Here is a 17,742-nt window from a genome sequence, read left to right as displayed (position 1 = left end):
GCAATATGGGCATCAAAAACCCAAGGTAATGATTAAGACCTGGGTACTTATGGAAGAAATGGTCATAGTTCCGAGCTACCACAAAAGTCCCTTTTTTAGGAATTTAAAGTCTCAAGCTTTGGTCACAATAGCAATAGCACTATTCTTTAAATTCACAATCACTCATTTCTCCATCAAAATTTCATCCATTTATACTTTATAAGCACTAATTCCTTGAACAAACCTAAGTAACAATGGGCTTTTATTTTTTTAAGTATTCCTTGTCATGATAACCAAATATTTTGCAAATAACTGGCCTGTGCTGAATAATGACAGATACAGCACTAGTGAGCAAAAACAATGATTGCATTATTTTGGTCATTGTGTGCCTTGGCATGAAAGGTTATTTATTTACAATGGCACATCACCTTGGTTCTGCAGAGAGTGGCATATGTGCTCTGGCTGCTCAAACATTAACTAGCGATAAGTCACTTTTGCAGCTGGGAACTCACTCTAGAAAAATAGGGAGAGAATGCTCATGTTGTAGTTAGAAACAAGCTCTAGTGTTCACGCTCACCTTTATAATGAGACGTAGTGAAATCTTGTCTACTTTTTTGTCAACTGATCTACTTTCAAAATAAATTTGCTTTTTTGGCCATCCCTAGGGAATATTTCTATTAATAGCTTGGCAAAAATCTAAAAAAATCACGTTATAAATTCTTCCTAACTTCTTTCTATCACCAAATTTCTTCCCAAGTGCCTACTATGTGAAAAAACTATGTTGGGCATTGAGAACACAACTGAGACACACAGGTGAAGGTGGCAGAAGGCTTGCTCTCAAGGTGCAGGAGCTTATAGTCTTATCACAATAAGACTGTGGGGAGTGGGAGGAGATATGCAATAACAGTTAAAAAACAGTCAATATTTGGGGCTGGCCTGGTGGCGTAGTGGTTAAGTTTGTGCACTCTGCTTCGGCGGTTTGGGGTTCACAGGTTCTGATCCAGGGCACAGATCTCATAAACACTGTACACTTAGGCTATACTCAATTTATTAAAAAAATATTTTTCTTCCTTCAGTAACAAATTAACCCTAGCTTACCATGACTTTTTCGCTTTATAAACTTTAAAATTTTTTAAACTTTGACTCTTGTAATAACACAACTTAAAACACAAATGTATTGTACAACTGTATGAAAATATTTTCTTTCTTTATATCCTTATTCTATAAAGCTTTCTTCTATTTTTTGAACTTTAAATTTTTTTTACTTTTTAAACTTTTTTTGTTAAAAACTAAGACACAAACACACATTGGCCTAGGCCTACGCAGGGTCAGAATCATCGATATCACTGCCTTCTACCTGCACATCTTGTGCTACGCGAAGGTCTTATGGGACCACTGTCGTATATGTGTCCCGTTATTATACAGAAACCTCATTATGCAGCACATGACTGCATTTGGAAGGGCTTACAGAGGAAATCCTGCAAAATGGCCTGGTCACTTTCCTCAGGCCCATTCAAACATCTAAGTTTGGCTGGATCTAGCATGTTTTTATGTGTACCTTCGAGTTGTGAGACATGCACAAACCTGTTTATCATAAGTGATCTGTGATAATTATTACCCTGAAATTTGTGAAACCAGGAACAACATAACAGCCAACTTTAAAGTTTAGTTACCGGAAGACAAGCCTCAAGTTATAAATACATCCTGTGAACTCTGTTGCCAATCTTAAATCCTACACCAGGAACACTCCACATTTAAGGACACAATCAATGAACAAACATACACTAAGAGGCTACTCCAAGCAAGAAGTCATGCTAGATTCAGTGAAGGACAAATGCCCATCGTGACCTCCCTAGGTTATGACTATGGCTGATTATTGCCATAGTCAGGGTATAAAACAACTTGAGTAACACCCAGTGGCTCTTACATAATTCTATATATTCTAGGACACGAAAGTCAAATTCCTTCAATAGTGCCTTCAATAGTGGTACTTGAAATAGAAACCATGTTTCAGTCAGTCACATAAAACTGTCACAGTGAAGAAGGCATAAAGCAGAACAATGTCTACTAATGTTAAATGATGAAACTAGCATTGAAGGATTCCATCTTCTGCAAGAGGTAATAGGTACAACCTCCTTAGGGCTGGTAACATTTGCTTAATCAAGATATTTTTCTGGAAGCCAGTAAGATATTTCAGAAATGAGAGCTTTTAGAAAAGTAAAAAATAGGCAAGCTTTTAAAAATTATAAACAACTTTTAAAAACTCTCAAAGGTCTGGGGCTGGCCCCGTGGCCGAGTGGTTAAGTTCGTGCGCTCCGCTGCAGGCGGCCCAGTGTTTCGTTGGTTCGAATCCTGGGCGCGGACATGGCACTGCTCATCAGACCACGCTGAGGCAGCGTCCCACATGCCACAACTAGAAGAACCCACAACGAAGAATACACAACTATGTACCGGGGGACTTTGGGGAGAAAAAGGAAAAAATAAAATCTTAAAAAAAAAAAAAAAAAAAAAAAAAAACTCTCAAAGGTCAAGGTTATTACAATTATACAGACAGAGCTTCCAAATTAAAGAGAACAACAGATAAAATGACAGTGTTATATATTTCAGCATGTATATTTTAGTATGTCTTTAAAACAGATATATAGTCTCAATGTGGTTAAAATAAAGCTTGCAAATTACCAACCCCATCTCTTTTCTTTTAGTATACATAAAGAAATTGAAAGAGAATGAATAAACTACCAAAAAACAAAACTCCATACCATGTGTACTTCAGGGGGGTGAAAGCATTCAAAGGTTGGTCAGTGGGCACAGTCATGGCCTCACAGATCCCTAATCAACTCAACTGTCCCTCCAGGAGCCAGAGAGCAAGGAGCTTTTTGGTTGGCTATGTTTATTTACCTATCCAGCAAGCAGGGGAAATACATGGTGTGGTAAAAATGGTAAAGTAGACAAGACAATTTGCATATTTTTGGGCTTTCAGCTAAGCTATATTCTAAGTAAATGGAGAGAAGAGATTGACTTACCTGTACTGCCAAGCTGTTTATAAAACCGGTACTCTAAATGAAGCTGTGGAGCACGTGATTTTATTGGTTCCTGAAACCCAAGAAGAGAAATTATGATCAGATGTAGATAAATAGGATTCTTCCATTCCTAGGTTTTCAGAGTAAACCAGGGCTAAGACCACTTAATATTTTAGAGATGATATCCATATATGATAACATTTTCTTACCACAATTTCTCTTTGAAAGCACAGCCTGGGGAGGATGAAGCTGAATTACATACAATCCCTTCCATGGATATTTAAATAAAAATACTCTGTATGAGCTATCATTCAAGAATAGCGTCCTCACCATGAAGTATTCTCCTGAAATGTATTCTCCTACTAGGAAATCAGATGCCAAACCTTTTAATTATATACCAGCATGTATTTCCTGCTTGTTTTATTTGGAATTTTGGGTGGTAAACAGTTTTATTATTTTTAGAAAAATAATTCATGCTCAGAAAGAAAATTTAAAATGTATAAAAACTAGGAAGAAAGTAAAAATAATCTGAGATTCTATCATTTTAAAGAGAATCAATATTAATATTTTGGTGAATGTCCTTCCAAATATTTATTTATACATATATTTCTATATAATATAGACTCAAAAATATATTTTAAATAAATAGATCATACTTTATTTACTGTTTTGTAATTTGCCTTTAAATTCAACAGCGTGATGATAACACCTTTCCATGGCAATGAGTATAGCTGTATATTGTTTTTAATGGCTGTAGCATTCCCCTGTATGTCTGTACACATACACACCACAATTTTTGGACATTTGGACTGTTTTCAGTTTTCAATATTATGAGTAATGCTGTAGGAACATTCTTATGCATATTCATTTTTACACTTAAAAGAATTAAAGATTGTAAGTGCAATTAAAATATGTAACTTTAATCAATATGGTGTTCAATTTTTCAAAAATAGAGTTTTCTAAAGACCCCAGAGATACAGCAGCCAAACTACCACACTTTGCCCTACACCAAACATCAAACATCAAGTATTAGCTGGTTATTTATTCTGAACTGACAGCTATACTAAGCAACTAGTTAACAAGAAAATCAAACATTACCCTAAAAGGTACATCTGCATGCTCAGCAGGATGGCTGTTATCAAAAGCACAGACAATAAGTGTTGATGAGCATGTGGAGAAATTGGAACCCTTGTGCATTACTGGTGGGAGTGTAAAATGGTGCAGCTACTGTGGAAAACAGTATGGCAATTTCTAAAAAAATTAAACATAGAATTACCATGTGATCCAGCAATTCCACTTCTGTATATGTACCCAGAAGAACTGAAAGCAGTGACTCAAATTGATATTTGTATCCCATGTTCATAGTATCATTATTCACAATGGTCAAAAGCTGGAAGCAACCTAAGTATCTATCAACAAATGAATGGATAAACAAAATGTAGAGTTACAGGGGCCGGCCCCATGGCCAAGTGGTTAAGTTCGCACGCTCCACTTTAGCTGCCCCATGTTTGACCAATTTGGATCCTGGGCGTGGACATGGCACTGCTCATCGGGCCATGCTGAGGCGGCATCCCACATGGCATAACCAGAAGGACCCACAACTAAAATATACAACTATGTACTGGGGGGATTTGGGGAGAAAAAGCAGGAAACAATAAAAAAGAAGATTGGCAAGAGTTGTTAGCTCAGGTGCCAATCTTAAAAAAGAAAAAAATGTAGTTACATTTTGTTTCTCACATACATGGAGTATTATTCAGTTGTAAAAAGGAAAGACATTCTGACACATGCTGCAACATAGATGAATGTTGAGACCACTATGCTAAGCAAAATAAGCCAGACACAAAAGGACAAATACTGCATGACTCCACTTAGATGAGGTACCTAGGGTAGTCAAATTCAGAGACAGAAAGTTGAACAGTGGCTGCCAAGGGCTAGGGGGAGGAGGAAATGGGTACAGAATTTCAGTTGAGGAATATGAAAAAGTTCTGGAGATGGCAGGTAGCGATGGTTGCACAACAACGTCAATGTACTTAATGCCACTGAACTATACACTTAACTGTTAAAATGGTAAATTCTAAGTATCAATTCCTTATCAGATATATAATTTTCAAATATTTTCTCCCATTCCATGGGTTGCCTTTTCATTCTGTTCAGAGTCCTGTGGTGCACAAAAGTTTTTAATGTTGATAAAATTCAACTTACCTATCTTTCTTTTCTTTCCTGTGCTTTTCATGTCATATCCAAAAAATCACTGCCAAATTCAATGTCATGAAGCTTTTCCCCTAAATTTTCTTGTAAGAGATTTATAGTTTCAGCTCTTATGTTTAGGTCTTTGACCCATTTTGAGTTAATTTTTGTATATGATGTAAGGTAAGGTCCAACTTCATCGCAGGTGGATATCCAGTTTTCCCAACACCATTTGTTGAAAAGATAGTCCTTCCCCCATTGAATGGTTACTTGTTCTTTTTTTTTTTTTTTTGGAGGAAGATTAGCCCTGAGCTAACTACAGCCAGTTCTCCTCTTTATGCTGAGGAAGCCTGGCCCTGAGCTAACATCCGTGCCCATCTTCCTCTACTCTATATGTGGGATGCCTACCACAACATGGCATGCCAAGCAGTGCCAGGTCCACACCCGGGATCCAAACCGGCGAACCCTGAGCTGCCGAGAAGCAGAACGTGCGCACTTAACTACTGCACCACCAGGCCAGTCCACTTGTTCTATTTTTAAGATAGGCTCAAAGGAAGGAGATTCTATAGCTTTTTGATAATTCATGCTGGCGTTTAACAAATTTCATGGTTTTGAAGGTCTTTATATGCAATTTAAATCTCCACTACTGAAACTTGAGCCTATTTCTCTTATATCCTCAATAACAAGATAAAATTGCTCCTCAATAACTTGTGAATACCATAAAAGCTATCTTCAAAAAACAAAACTATTCAATCATTTCTTAGACATTCTTTATTCAGAAGAAGTAATTTCAATTCCTTTACCCTTTCCTCATTGGTCCTATTTTTTAACTGTTTGATCATCTTTGAAGGCTCTTCCTGAACCCAGTTCAAGTTTTCTGTGTTTTTCTTAAGATATAGAATACATAAGTCACAGAATTGAGAAGTTTCCTTGAAGTTATCTAGTCTATCCCTCTGCTTCTAGGAAGGTTATATCTAAATCAACTCAGGCAGACTGGAATATTTCATATCTGTAAGGAGTTCTATGAAAGAACTCATGTCCTTCTTTGACTGTAAAATCAGTAATCATCAGAGCTGAACTTCAAGTTTCTCAAGATTTTTGCAGTCCAAAATAAAAGTACATACTAATTATACTGTAGAGTCACTTCCTTATTCATTAATCTCTTCAGATACAGAGGGCTCCTGAGACTCTTCATTTGGTTCTAGATGTACTATTATATCACCGTCAAAGCAGTCAATTATAGGCTTTGTCCTTTAGCAAAATCACTAATAATTCACAAGGAACCAAACATAAACATTGTTGACAAATCAACATGGAACCAGAGGTTGATCTAAACACTAGAAAGAGGAGTGTTCTTTCTGGAGTAACAGCCTTTGGATTCTGACAAACCACAAGGGGCAATGAATTAAAAAACCACAGACCTTTCTTCAAACATAATACTCTCAAACTTCATACCAGAAATCTTAATAGGAAATATTCAATCTGATCTTAGGTAACTAAGCAAATAAAAAGAGCAAAACTCTGTAGAGTTACAGGGCTGAAAGTGCATGTACACATCACACATATTCAGATAGGAGGGGCTTTTCACTGCAGACGGAAGGACTTACACCCCTCAGCCAACCCCCTTCAGCACATTGTTGTAGCCTGTTCAGCCAAGTGGAACTTCAAGGTGCTCTTCTGGAAGCACTGAGGATAAAGGACATTGCAAACACTCAGTCTACAGCTTGTGGAAGGCAGCAAGATTAGCAGCATGGACAGAATTTATTTTATTTTTTTTACAATTGTTAGAAAACCTCTGCTAAAAAGAACTCTAGAAATCTTGGTGATAGAGGTAAAGGAAGGGCTCATGACATTCTGTTCACATTATCTATGATTTTTAAAAAAGGTTCCTAGAAATCCAAGAAACAAGAGCCCACAATGAAGATCCAAACAAAGTAAAACTGAAACAGTACGAGCAGGGCTTCCCTATATTTCTGTGTCAGATGCTGATTACATTTCCATAGAGAGCTGGTTATTTGCCAGAGTCACAGTTATTCTGGAATACATAGGCCTGCCTGAAATCCTGAACAGACAGCATTACTGCTAACTTGTAGGACTGTAATGCTTAAGGCAAATTTTACCGTTATAATGAAAAGAGCTCAGATACTGCCACAAAGAATACAGCCCAACAGCAAGAGAGGAGGCTCACAGATAAGACTGTCACCCTACAAAAAGCCTTTATCTAAGATTTATTTGAAAGAGAAATGAGGTACTGAGACACACCATACTAGATGATACGAAGTCTATTTTTAGCTTTAACTCAGCTATATAAAGTAGAATAAAAGTTTAATAAAATGTAAGTGAAATGCAATGGTCATTCAATACAACAATATGTTATGCAAGGTTATGTAAATATGTTGACTAGTATAAACTTGGAAGCAGAAATCTAGACAGACAGAATTGCCCCTAACAGAAACCCTCAAAAGAAGTCTTGATTAATAAAGCGACAATAACAAATAAAGTATTTTAGGGGCTTCTTCTTACTGTTACTAGTCCTGAAGAATCAAAATGATTTCAACTCACCAAAGTAGTAAAAGAGAAAAAGTTAAAAAGGAGATGAGCTAAAGAACACTTTTACAGAATAAATTCCTCTAAGTAAAAAGATAAGGTTAATCCTTTGATATTCAGAGAAAACATTTGGCCTGCATTGTTAACATGCATTACCTCTCTTCCTGCTCCCATTTCTCCATCAAGAGTTCCAAGTCAACAGACAGAAGAAAATACTTGTTCCCTAGCAACTACCTTCTGTAAGTCTTGCTCCCTGTCAACTTCTTTGTAGAAAAACGAATCTGATAACTGTCAGTTCTTCACCAGACAACCCTAACCCCTTTATAAACTGACAAGCTGAATGAGAGGAAGCGACCAACCACAGAGCAGGTGTGGATGTGGTAAGTACAATTTATTAGAAAAGAACAGCATTCAATTATAACAAGATCCTTCCTTCAAACATTAACTCCTCTGCCTTCCAATTATAAGGCCCCCAAACTACCTGGAAATTCTGGGAAACTTACTAGGATTTACTAGGAGGACAAACATTTACAGTTTCATAAAAACTAGCCTTATGAAACATTTCATATGACCAGAAATAGTTTTGTATCACTTTTAAATATAAGATAAAGAACCGTTTCTTCTAAAATTATTAATCCTCAAAAATATTTAAAAAATATATAAATATTTTTAAAAATATTTTAAAAAAAATTTTTTTTAAGATTTTATTTTTCCTTATTCTCCCCAAAGCTCCCTAGTACACAGTTGTGCATATATATATATATATATATATATATTTTTTTTTAGTTGTGGGTCCTTCTAGTTGTGGCACGTGGGACACTGCCTCAACATGGCCTGATTAGTGGCGCCATGTCCACACCTAGGATCCGAACCGGCGAAACCCAGGGCTGCCAAAGCAGAACATGAGAACTTAACCACTGAGACAGGGGGCCGGCCCCAGGATGCTATATTCAACGACTAGTTTAGTTATTCATAAGACTAGTACTGACATAACCAATTGAACTCTGCTTCAAATTTGACCACATGGTGTGTTTGACAGCTTTTTAAGGCAATGATTAGATGATCAGATTTGGTTCTCTACTCCTACGTATATTAATAAATACCTTACATTTTAAAAATGGATCAGTCACGTTCAAGAAAAAAATAATAAAACTTTCAAATGATTTTATCTTTTAATACAGCACTGTGAAAGGTACAAGTTTCACACAAATTACTAGTCTTACAGTGATTTTTTTTCGTCTAGCTATTTTTAAATTATTCTTTGATTCATCCTTGTTAATACTATAGTTAGCATCGTCTGACTATATTGTATTATATAGTATTACAGTGATTCACCACTGTAATACTATAGTTGAAGGAAAATGACTATGTGGGATCATATGTAAGGGAAAAGAACAACATAAGTATTTTTGTGAATGCTTACAACTATGTCCTATAAAAAGATATGTGAGGGTTGAGAGCACCAAAACATAATTACCACAAATACAGATTCTACTCACCAGTTTGATAGCTACATATTCATTGGTGTAGAGATTTTTACCTAGGGGAAAAGCAGAATGTATATGTTTTAGTGACATTTATTCTGGGAAATGCAAAACAAAATCTTAGCTTACAGGGTCATGAGAAAGGTCACATTCCCAATGCTGTTCACATATATGAAACATGATTTATAAGTGAGAAGCTGAACACAGATAATGAGACCCAGCAAGACAAGAACAAAAACAGCTTGAGAATTTGGAAATTTAAATTAGATGTGAGCATTTTTGTTAAAAAAAGAAAAATCTCTTTCTCTCACACACACGGTTTTGTTATTTAATATTTCAAACTCTTAAGCCATGAGGCAAACCAAGAAGAAATGCCAGAATTTCAAAGATACAGAGATTTTAACTCTTGGCACAATAAACACAAACCCTCATTTTTCAAATTCACTAACAAATGGGGATTTTATATTTTTTGTCATGGTATTCAGTTTCAACTTTAGCTGGCATAGAGGACAGTGTGAGATAAAACCAATTACTGCTCTACTCTCCTCTTGGAAAACTCATCTACTGTCTGTAAATATGACTCAAAGCTGTTTTCATTCTTCACCAGAACTCTCGCTCTGTATCTTTCACTATGCAGGAAACAGCTTTCCACCTGGACAACACTTAAACATCTCAAAGTTCTTCCTGAAATAGTGATGGTTTTTCCTCTCAACTTCTCCACTTGTACAAATGGAATCAATATTCTCCTAGACATCAGAGTAAAAGCTTGGAGTTTGAGGGCGAGAGCAACAACTATCACTTAGTGAGCTCCTACCATATGCCAGGTACTTAGCTACCTTCACCACCCCTCCCCCATTGAGTCTTAAAGGCTAATTTTAATTCCTCCTGAGTGTTTAGTACATATCATATAGTTTAGCCACTGCACTGGACTTCACATTGCTTCTTACATATTTGTCCTATCTTAATCAGCTTGACTATAAATATCTTGAGGGTAGAGATTTTATTTAATAGTTCTCTCAATGCTCTATGGTGCTTAAGACCATGTTCCACACATCTTGGACACCTAAAACCTTGACTGATTAAAAGGTACTGGTATATACAGTGTGACTCCTTTTTAAATACTAGATAGAGGTAAATGTTATATTTATTTATATACATAAATATATACACACACATATGTACATAGCTGAATATATATGCATGGAAAAGGATATAGGAAGATGTATATTAAGGTATTAAAATGATTGTTTCTTAGTATTTTCTGATTTTTATATAATATACATTGTTTTTATAATAATAATTTTAAAAACCCCTTCATTGTGGAAATAAAAAGTTGCCTGCAATATAAGCTTTTATTTTACCAAGCTGTAGACAACAGATGGCCTTTTGGGAACTACACCATTACACTTTTACTACTACTATCAGGTTAACAAGAACCTCTATGTGTCAAACACTATACTAATTTAGGCATAACTTTTGTCTGCAAATTACATAATAAAGAGGACTCACAGGTTACCAGATAAATAAGTAAGAAACCATTATAAGATGAACTTCTTTTTTAAAAGAAAAAAAGGCAGAAAATAGGCATTTTTCTACATAGATAAATTGCATTCTGCTTCTAAAAGTTAGTTTGTGTTTCTGATTAATGTTCCCACCAAAAAAAATTTTTTTAAGTATATTTGATGAAATTGTGAAAAGGATATTAATAACTGGGAGAAAAATAGATAGGTGGTAACAACCAATTCCCAGGCAGATTAAAATTCCAATTTGGCCACAGACTTCCACACCAGAAATGATGTTGCATGAAGATTTTTCAGGGGAGCCCTTCCTGGCACTGTATAAGTACTGATACTGTGACCTAAAACCAATTTTAGCAGAGGGCTGACCCTAAGAATTTAGTACCACTTAGAGGAAAATAGTCAAGTTTAAAACTTTAAGTGTGTTTAGGGGGTCTTCCTGAACTGGACATTCTTCCCCGCTCTGTACTCCATTTTATCAATAAGAATTACAGGGGGGTAGAGACCAAAATTCACCCCTTATTCATTCACAGTACAGCATGCCTTCACTGTTACAAGACTTAATATTTGAAGTATATGCTTAAAGTAACAGATCTTCAATTTAATAGATGTAACATTTAAAGTGAAGTGAGATGCTGGTGTACGTATAAGCAGAGTAATAAACCTGAATTCTGATCTGTGAGCAAGAAAAGAGAGAAGGCAATTACAGTAGTTTCAAGAAGGAAATTCTTGTCTTTCTTTCTTCCATTCTGCTTTTCCCCCCAGAGCCTTAAAAAACGAGTAGGATTTTAATAGCTGAAGAGGAGGGAAAGTCATTTCAGAGAGAAGAAACTGTATGAGCAAACAAACAGAAAATAAGAAAGTAGATAGTATAGGCTGAGATGGTGGATAGTCTGGGAGTAGGTGGACCACGCATCATGAGGATCAGGAAGGAAGGGGTAGGGATGTGCAAGGAGTAGTGAGGGCAGCAAAAGAAACTAGAAGAGTAAGGCTCAGTCCACATTAGGAGAGTCCTCAAGGGCATCTTAAAGTTTAAAATGAAAGGTTTTTGCGTAGGGTACTGACATGATCAGATCTGTGATTCTGAATAATCATTTGTGAGGAAGTATAAAAGATTAACTAGAAAAATAAGACACCAGAGGTAGGGGAAGCATTTTAATATTCAATATCCATCATACTCAGATATCAGATATCTAAGATGAGTAACATTCAGGTCTCATCCTTCAGAGACTGTATGCTAGCTCCTCGCACAGGGCCCTGCACATGGTAGCTCAAAAGTGTGTTAAATAAGCCACGTGTGATGAGTGTTAACAAAGTAATATGAACAATTCAGTAGAGGAGTTTGGATGAGGGAGGGTAAAGCATTTGGGCACAAGCGGCACTTGAGATGAGCCTTGAAGGACAAAGAGAGGACAGAATAATGGGCATTTCTTATTAAAAATACTAAGTTGAATAGTGAGGTGGAGACATGATAGAAAATGTCCAGAACTTGATATACTGTGAGTGGACCAATATGAACAGAACACAAAGTACATGGGAAGAAATGGTGAGTAGCCAAGCCAGAAAGATCCAACAGGGACAGGGTGTGAACAACGCTGAATGCCAGCCTCTTACTCTGAGATATGCACAACTAAGGGTACACTGAGGTGTACTAGGGCATAAGCTACAGGACAAATAAGACACACCTTTCCTTGATCCTCACTTTCCTTTCAAGATTTGGGGGAAAATCTTCTTTATAGTAAAACAAACTTGCTATATTATAGAAATTGTGCACAGATTTCTTTTGAAGAAAAAATTAAGAGCTAAAGAAATCCCAGGCACTTAGGGATGTGCTGCTTCTAGACTCTGGGTGATCTCACCAATCAATGGGTAACCTTTTTCTCATTTTCCCTGTGCTCAGCCAGGTAGCCCAGTTTTCACAGTGCAGTTCACTTTCACAAGTGTGAAGCTTCCATCTCCTGTGATGCTGGGAAAGTGCAGGTGCCAGGTGACGCTAGGGAGGGAGAGGACTTACCAACTTAACTGCTTCCTATATAGACTTGTGACTAAGCTTCCTGTGTTTACTTCCTTCTGCATCCCAACTTTCTGAAGGTCCTCATGTCTCCAATTCTCAAGCCTATCTAGTGCCTTTTTTGTAACAAACTGGCCTATCCTTTCAGTCACTCAGCTTTCTCTGGACTCTTAAGTCAGTTACCACCTAAGTGTCTGCCTTCCAGAATCCAAAACTGTGTCAGTATTCCTCATCTGTTTTCATCTTATCTCCCATTTTTTGGGCTTATTTGTGGTTTTATGTATTTAAAAAAATCTCCTTTTCTAAATAGACTTTATAAAACTGAGGAAGCATCCAGTTCCATGATCTTCCACATACGTTATAATTAGCTATGCCTAAATCTTATTTACCTCCAGTGGACAGTGAATTTGCTGAGAACAAGAAGAATGTTTACCTCATCTTTTTATCTCTAGCAACAAACATAGTATTCAATATAGAACAGATACCAGTACTTGCTGAAGTGAACCAAACTGACTAGATATATAGAGAAAGTTCTTCTGAAAAAGTTCTAGGGCAATTAAAAAAGAAGGGTAGAATCCTAAACGCAAATACAGGAGTTTTGACTTCATTATTCATATTGCTGTGAAACAACCAAAGGTCTTGTGCTAAAAGACAAAGCATAATGATGAAAGTTGTATTTTAAAAATATTAACCTGGCCCCAATGTATAAAATAAAAGAGAGAATACCTAGAAAGAAGACGAATAGGAAGTTTCTATAGCATAACATTTAAAGAATAACATCTACCACATACAGTGTGGTTATGAGGATTACATGAGTAAGAATATGTGAAAGTACTTGGTTAAACTGCAAGGTGCTAAACAAATTAATTTTTATTATTTCTATTATTACTGCAGGTATGAGGCAACAATTCCTGGAAGAAAACGACTTAAAAAATAGAATTTATAATTAAGGCATTTCAAGGAAAAAATTAACAACCTTTAGATTACATGTGAACAGGAGGGATAAGGAAAAGAGAAGGATAAAAATGATGCTCTTAATTAGTGAAGAACATAAAGAAAATCAGGAGAGTAGGCAATGATCATTCCACTTTACTATGATGCCTTCCTCCAACTTCTCACTAAACCTAAAAGTAACAAACTATGAAATGCCTCCCACCTTCAATTTTCATATCTGTATAAAAGAATATAACTGCAGAAGTATAATAAATCAGACAGCCTATGTAACACCAAACACGATGGTTGATTCATCACAAAATGCTAGCTTGCTTATGTTTGCTTACGTTTGCTTACTTTCTCTGGGGGCACCAAAGAACTGAACACATGTCACTCTCTTACAGAGCAATTATCCTTATTCCTAAGAGGCACTGGAGATGACGGGATAATTCTCTTGAGCTAAGCATCACTCAAATGAGTTCCTTTGCCAGGGGGCATCATTAAGACTGAAGAGGCCAACACAAAACGCAGCCATGTGGAAGGCTAGATAATCACTCAACCACTATCCTCAGAGATATACAGTACTCAAAAATTTTGCTCTGGAAGAATTTAACTACAAAGATAGAGGGTTAAAATCCTGCCCATTTAAAATGAATTAACTGCTTCAGCTTCAAAAAAAAAGATCAATAACTGTGAGAAAGGCAGGCAGTTTAACAGACAAAAAAATACCATCGATGAGATGGCACAATCCCAAGCACTCAAAGCTTTTATTAGTATCTGTTGCACAAAATCCACAATGCATCCCAAGCTCACTTCCTGTCGATGGGTTCTTTTATTGTTAATGGAAAAGAAACTGCATTACATAGTCATTTTCGGAGCTTTACATCTAAACTCAGCCCTTTTAAAGCAGCAGTCCTGGATGTGATGCTGCCCATAAAACCTACTGCATAAGACTTCCTGTTTCAGTAAGTCACCTACAGACATCATTTACTGTAAGCTTCACCAGACACAGCACTATTTCAAAGAACCAGCAGGTCTCGGTTCTCAGAGTCACACTGATTAAGGAACATACAGCCTCGGGTTCCCAGTTTAGTTAGATCTCCAGTTATCACAACTTCTTGCCCTAAAGTGAAAGTAGTACATTTATCAATTACTATCTAGAATTTGTAAAAAACCAAAAAATCCAGCCAAATGAACTTAAGGCAATTAATAGTTAAAACAAGAAACCACTTTTATGTAACTCAGATTGCTTACCATGTTTATTTAGGGCAAAGAGGACAGGTTGGCCTATTGCCTCCACCATCCAGAGAGCATCTCTTTAAGTGGGCAGTATGATTAGGGGTAAAGATAATAAATGGCGCTACAACTTTAAAGAAAAAAGCCAGAGGTCTTTTTCATTTTCACTAACTTAATTCTACTAGTATATTAGTATACTATGCAGAAACATTTCCAAAACAGTTAGCAGTTAATAGCAAGGATGATTTCTTCTCGTGCCAAGTTTTCTGAAGGGATTACTTATCAAAATCAGAAAGTAGGGGCCGGTCCCATGGCTGAGTGGTTAAGTTTGTGCGCCCTGCTGCAGCGGCTCAGGGTTTCGCGGTTCGGATCCTGGGGGCGGACATGGCACCGCTTGTCAGGCCATGCTGAGGTGGCGTCCCACATGCCACAACTAGAAGGACCCACAACTAAAAATATACAACTATGTACCAGGGGGCTTTGGGAAGAAAAAGGAAAAATAAAATCTTAAAAAAAAAATCAGAAAGTAGTTTATTATAAAAAGATCTTTTTCAGCCTTGTTTAACACCACTGGAAATGGTATAGAGTATGTATACTATTAACATGCTAAAACATGTCTGCTTTAGACAATGCTAAACTGTTTTCTAAACTACAGGACATGATCCATTCGTGGAGTGTGAAATTAAATAAATTCAGTGGGTCCTGACCAACACATTATTCAAAGAAAAACAGTATAAAATAAAAAAGAGAGTACATCACATTTAGTAAGGATTATTATTTCACGGAACTTTTGCTTCAGACACACACATGTTAAATTGTGTATGTACTGGATCACAATATAATATTTACTTTTTAGTTTGAGTTATAGTAGAAAAAAAATAAAAGCCATCAATAAAAACCTTCTGGAAAAACAGTTTCAATTATTTCACTTTGAGATGAAAAGCTTAGGTCAGTGATTGGACTAGTTTCTACGACTTTCCCAAACTATTAAACATGATATTCTGATCAATCTGTTGGCAAGAAAAATGAGAACTTTTTTAGCAGCTGAAAGTCTGGAGTGAGGATGAGTAGAGTGAGGTAAAAGGGGGTAGGGAACGTCATTTATAAATAGAGTCAAAAACAGATCTATACCCCATTTCAAGAGGGTGAGACTGTGAAGTACTTACAGAGGCCTATGCTTTGTTAAGCAAATGTGTAAAACTTTCTACATTATAGTGGTGAGAAAAAAAACTAGAATGAATCACTCCCAAAAGCATGATACTCTGCAGAAGAAAAATACCGAAGTATTTTTATTTTTTTCAATATTATGCACAATTTCAAAGTTATATACTGATTTCTCCATGTAACCTCACCGAATTTCAATAACGAAAATTTTGAAGCAAACCAGAGATGTTATATTATTTCCTCAGTAAATATTTCATTATGGATCTCTTACTAGATTTGAAGTATTCTCTCAGAACAGATGGATTACTTGCTATTTGAAGACCTCTGCAACATAAATGTGGAAAATTAAAAGACCAAATGGAGACCCACGGACATGGAGAAGGTTATAGTACCAATGAGACATTCCAGCCATTCAGGAAGAAAAGTCCAAATAGCCTTTCGGTAAAAGGGTTGAAAGTGAAAAAACATAATAATGAACAGAGATCAAGGTAAAGCAACTGATTCTAGAAAAATTAAAACCATGGATTGTCAATGACATAAACTAGATCATCAGGCATAAACAGTCTAATATTTTCCTACCAAGAAGAATATAGACCTCCATTCTAGATAATAATGCAAGTTTTAAGAGGAAATACAGATGTTATTAATGAAGTTGTAGCAGAAGTAGATGAATATTTATATGTAAAATTAGGCACTCAACTAATGTACAAATTGGAGAAGCCACAGTATCTGGAAGCTTCACAGATCCCAGTGATACACCTACGACCTGTATCCCTGTATTTCTCGTCTTAATGAAAGTAGTAATGTTAACAGGAGCAATGTTAACTTAGTTTCTTCTTTTTTTTAGTCTTGCTTTATTGTTTATTAACTGCACAATTTCCTAAAGAGTGTGGCACATACATTTTCAGGTTTGTTTAGAGCCAGTGATGGTGAAGCTGCTGTTCCTGAGGAACACTGGAAAGCTGTGTGAAGGTCACTGACTGATAACATCTAAAAGCAAATTTTAATTCTCTTGTACAGATGATATGCCTTACAAATTCTTTTTACATTTATTTTTCTTTTTTATTGAGGTATAACACATGAAGGGAAGTGCACAAATGTTAAATGTACAGCTCAGTGAATTTTTACATATCCATACATATTCCCATGGAATCATCTGGGAGAGAACACTTTCAGCACTCCGGTAGGCTTTTTGTGCCTCTTCCCAATCAACAATCCTCATCTACCACCATCCAAAGTAATCTGTTTTGACTCCAATTGCAAGAAATTAGTTTTGCCTATTTTGAACATAAATGGATGGAATTATACAATAACCACTCTTTCATGTCTGGCTTCTTTTGTTATGTCTGAGATTCATCCATTTTGTTGCATATATTAGTAGTTCATGCCTTTTTTTTCTTTTAATCGGGGTGGGGGGGGGTAGTTCCCAGTTCTCTCTAGTTCATGTTTATTAGTCTGCATAATGACTTAGATGTTCTGCTACAAAAATTCTTGAACACATTCTTTGGTGCACATTTATATGCATTTTCTTGGGCACATACCCAGAGTGGAATTTCTGGGTCATAGAGTATTCAGATATAGAAACAACCAGAATGCTCATCACCTGATGAATGGATAAACAAAATGTGATATATCCATATAACGGATGAGGAAGTGAACAGTCT

General features: G+C 36.3%; 1 protein-coding gene across 37 annotated transcripts in view; it reads right to left on the bottom strand.

Annotated features, from left to right (window-relative positions):
• The window catches only part of CSNK1G1 (casein kinase 1 gamma 1), a 189,430-nt gene that overhangs the window by 82,829 nt on the left and 88,859 nt on the right, over positions 1-17,742 (bottom strand). For 34 of the 37 annotated variants that reach the window (XR_011425772.1, XR_011425775.1, XR_011425781.1 and 31 more), the window contains 2 exons: positions 9,233-9,273; positions 3,003-3,072 (listed from right to left, as the gene is read on the bottom strand). Coding sequence is in view for 22 of the 37 variants with exons in the window: in XM_070234745.1 (XP_070090846.1) it covers positions 3,003-3,072; positions 9,233-9,273 (111 nt within the window). In the remaining 15 variants the exon portion in view is untranslated. The remainder of the gene's footprint in view (positions 1-3,002; positions 3,073-9,232; positions 9,274-17,742) is intronic. The other 3 variants (XM_070234836.1, XM_070234821.1, XM_070234829.1) reach the window with 1 other exon arrangement.

Source organism: Equus caballus, chromosome 1, assembly GCF_041296265.1.
Source record: "Equus caballus isolate H_3958 breed thoroughbred chromosome 1, TB-T2T, whole genome shotgun sequence".
NCBI classification, from domain to species: domain Eukaryota; kingdom Metazoa; phylum Chordata; class Mammalia; order Perissodactyla; family Equidae; genus Equus; species Equus caballus.
Note: the sequence above shows the minus strand (reverse complement) of the source record. Positions and strands in the feature narration are given on the sequence as shown.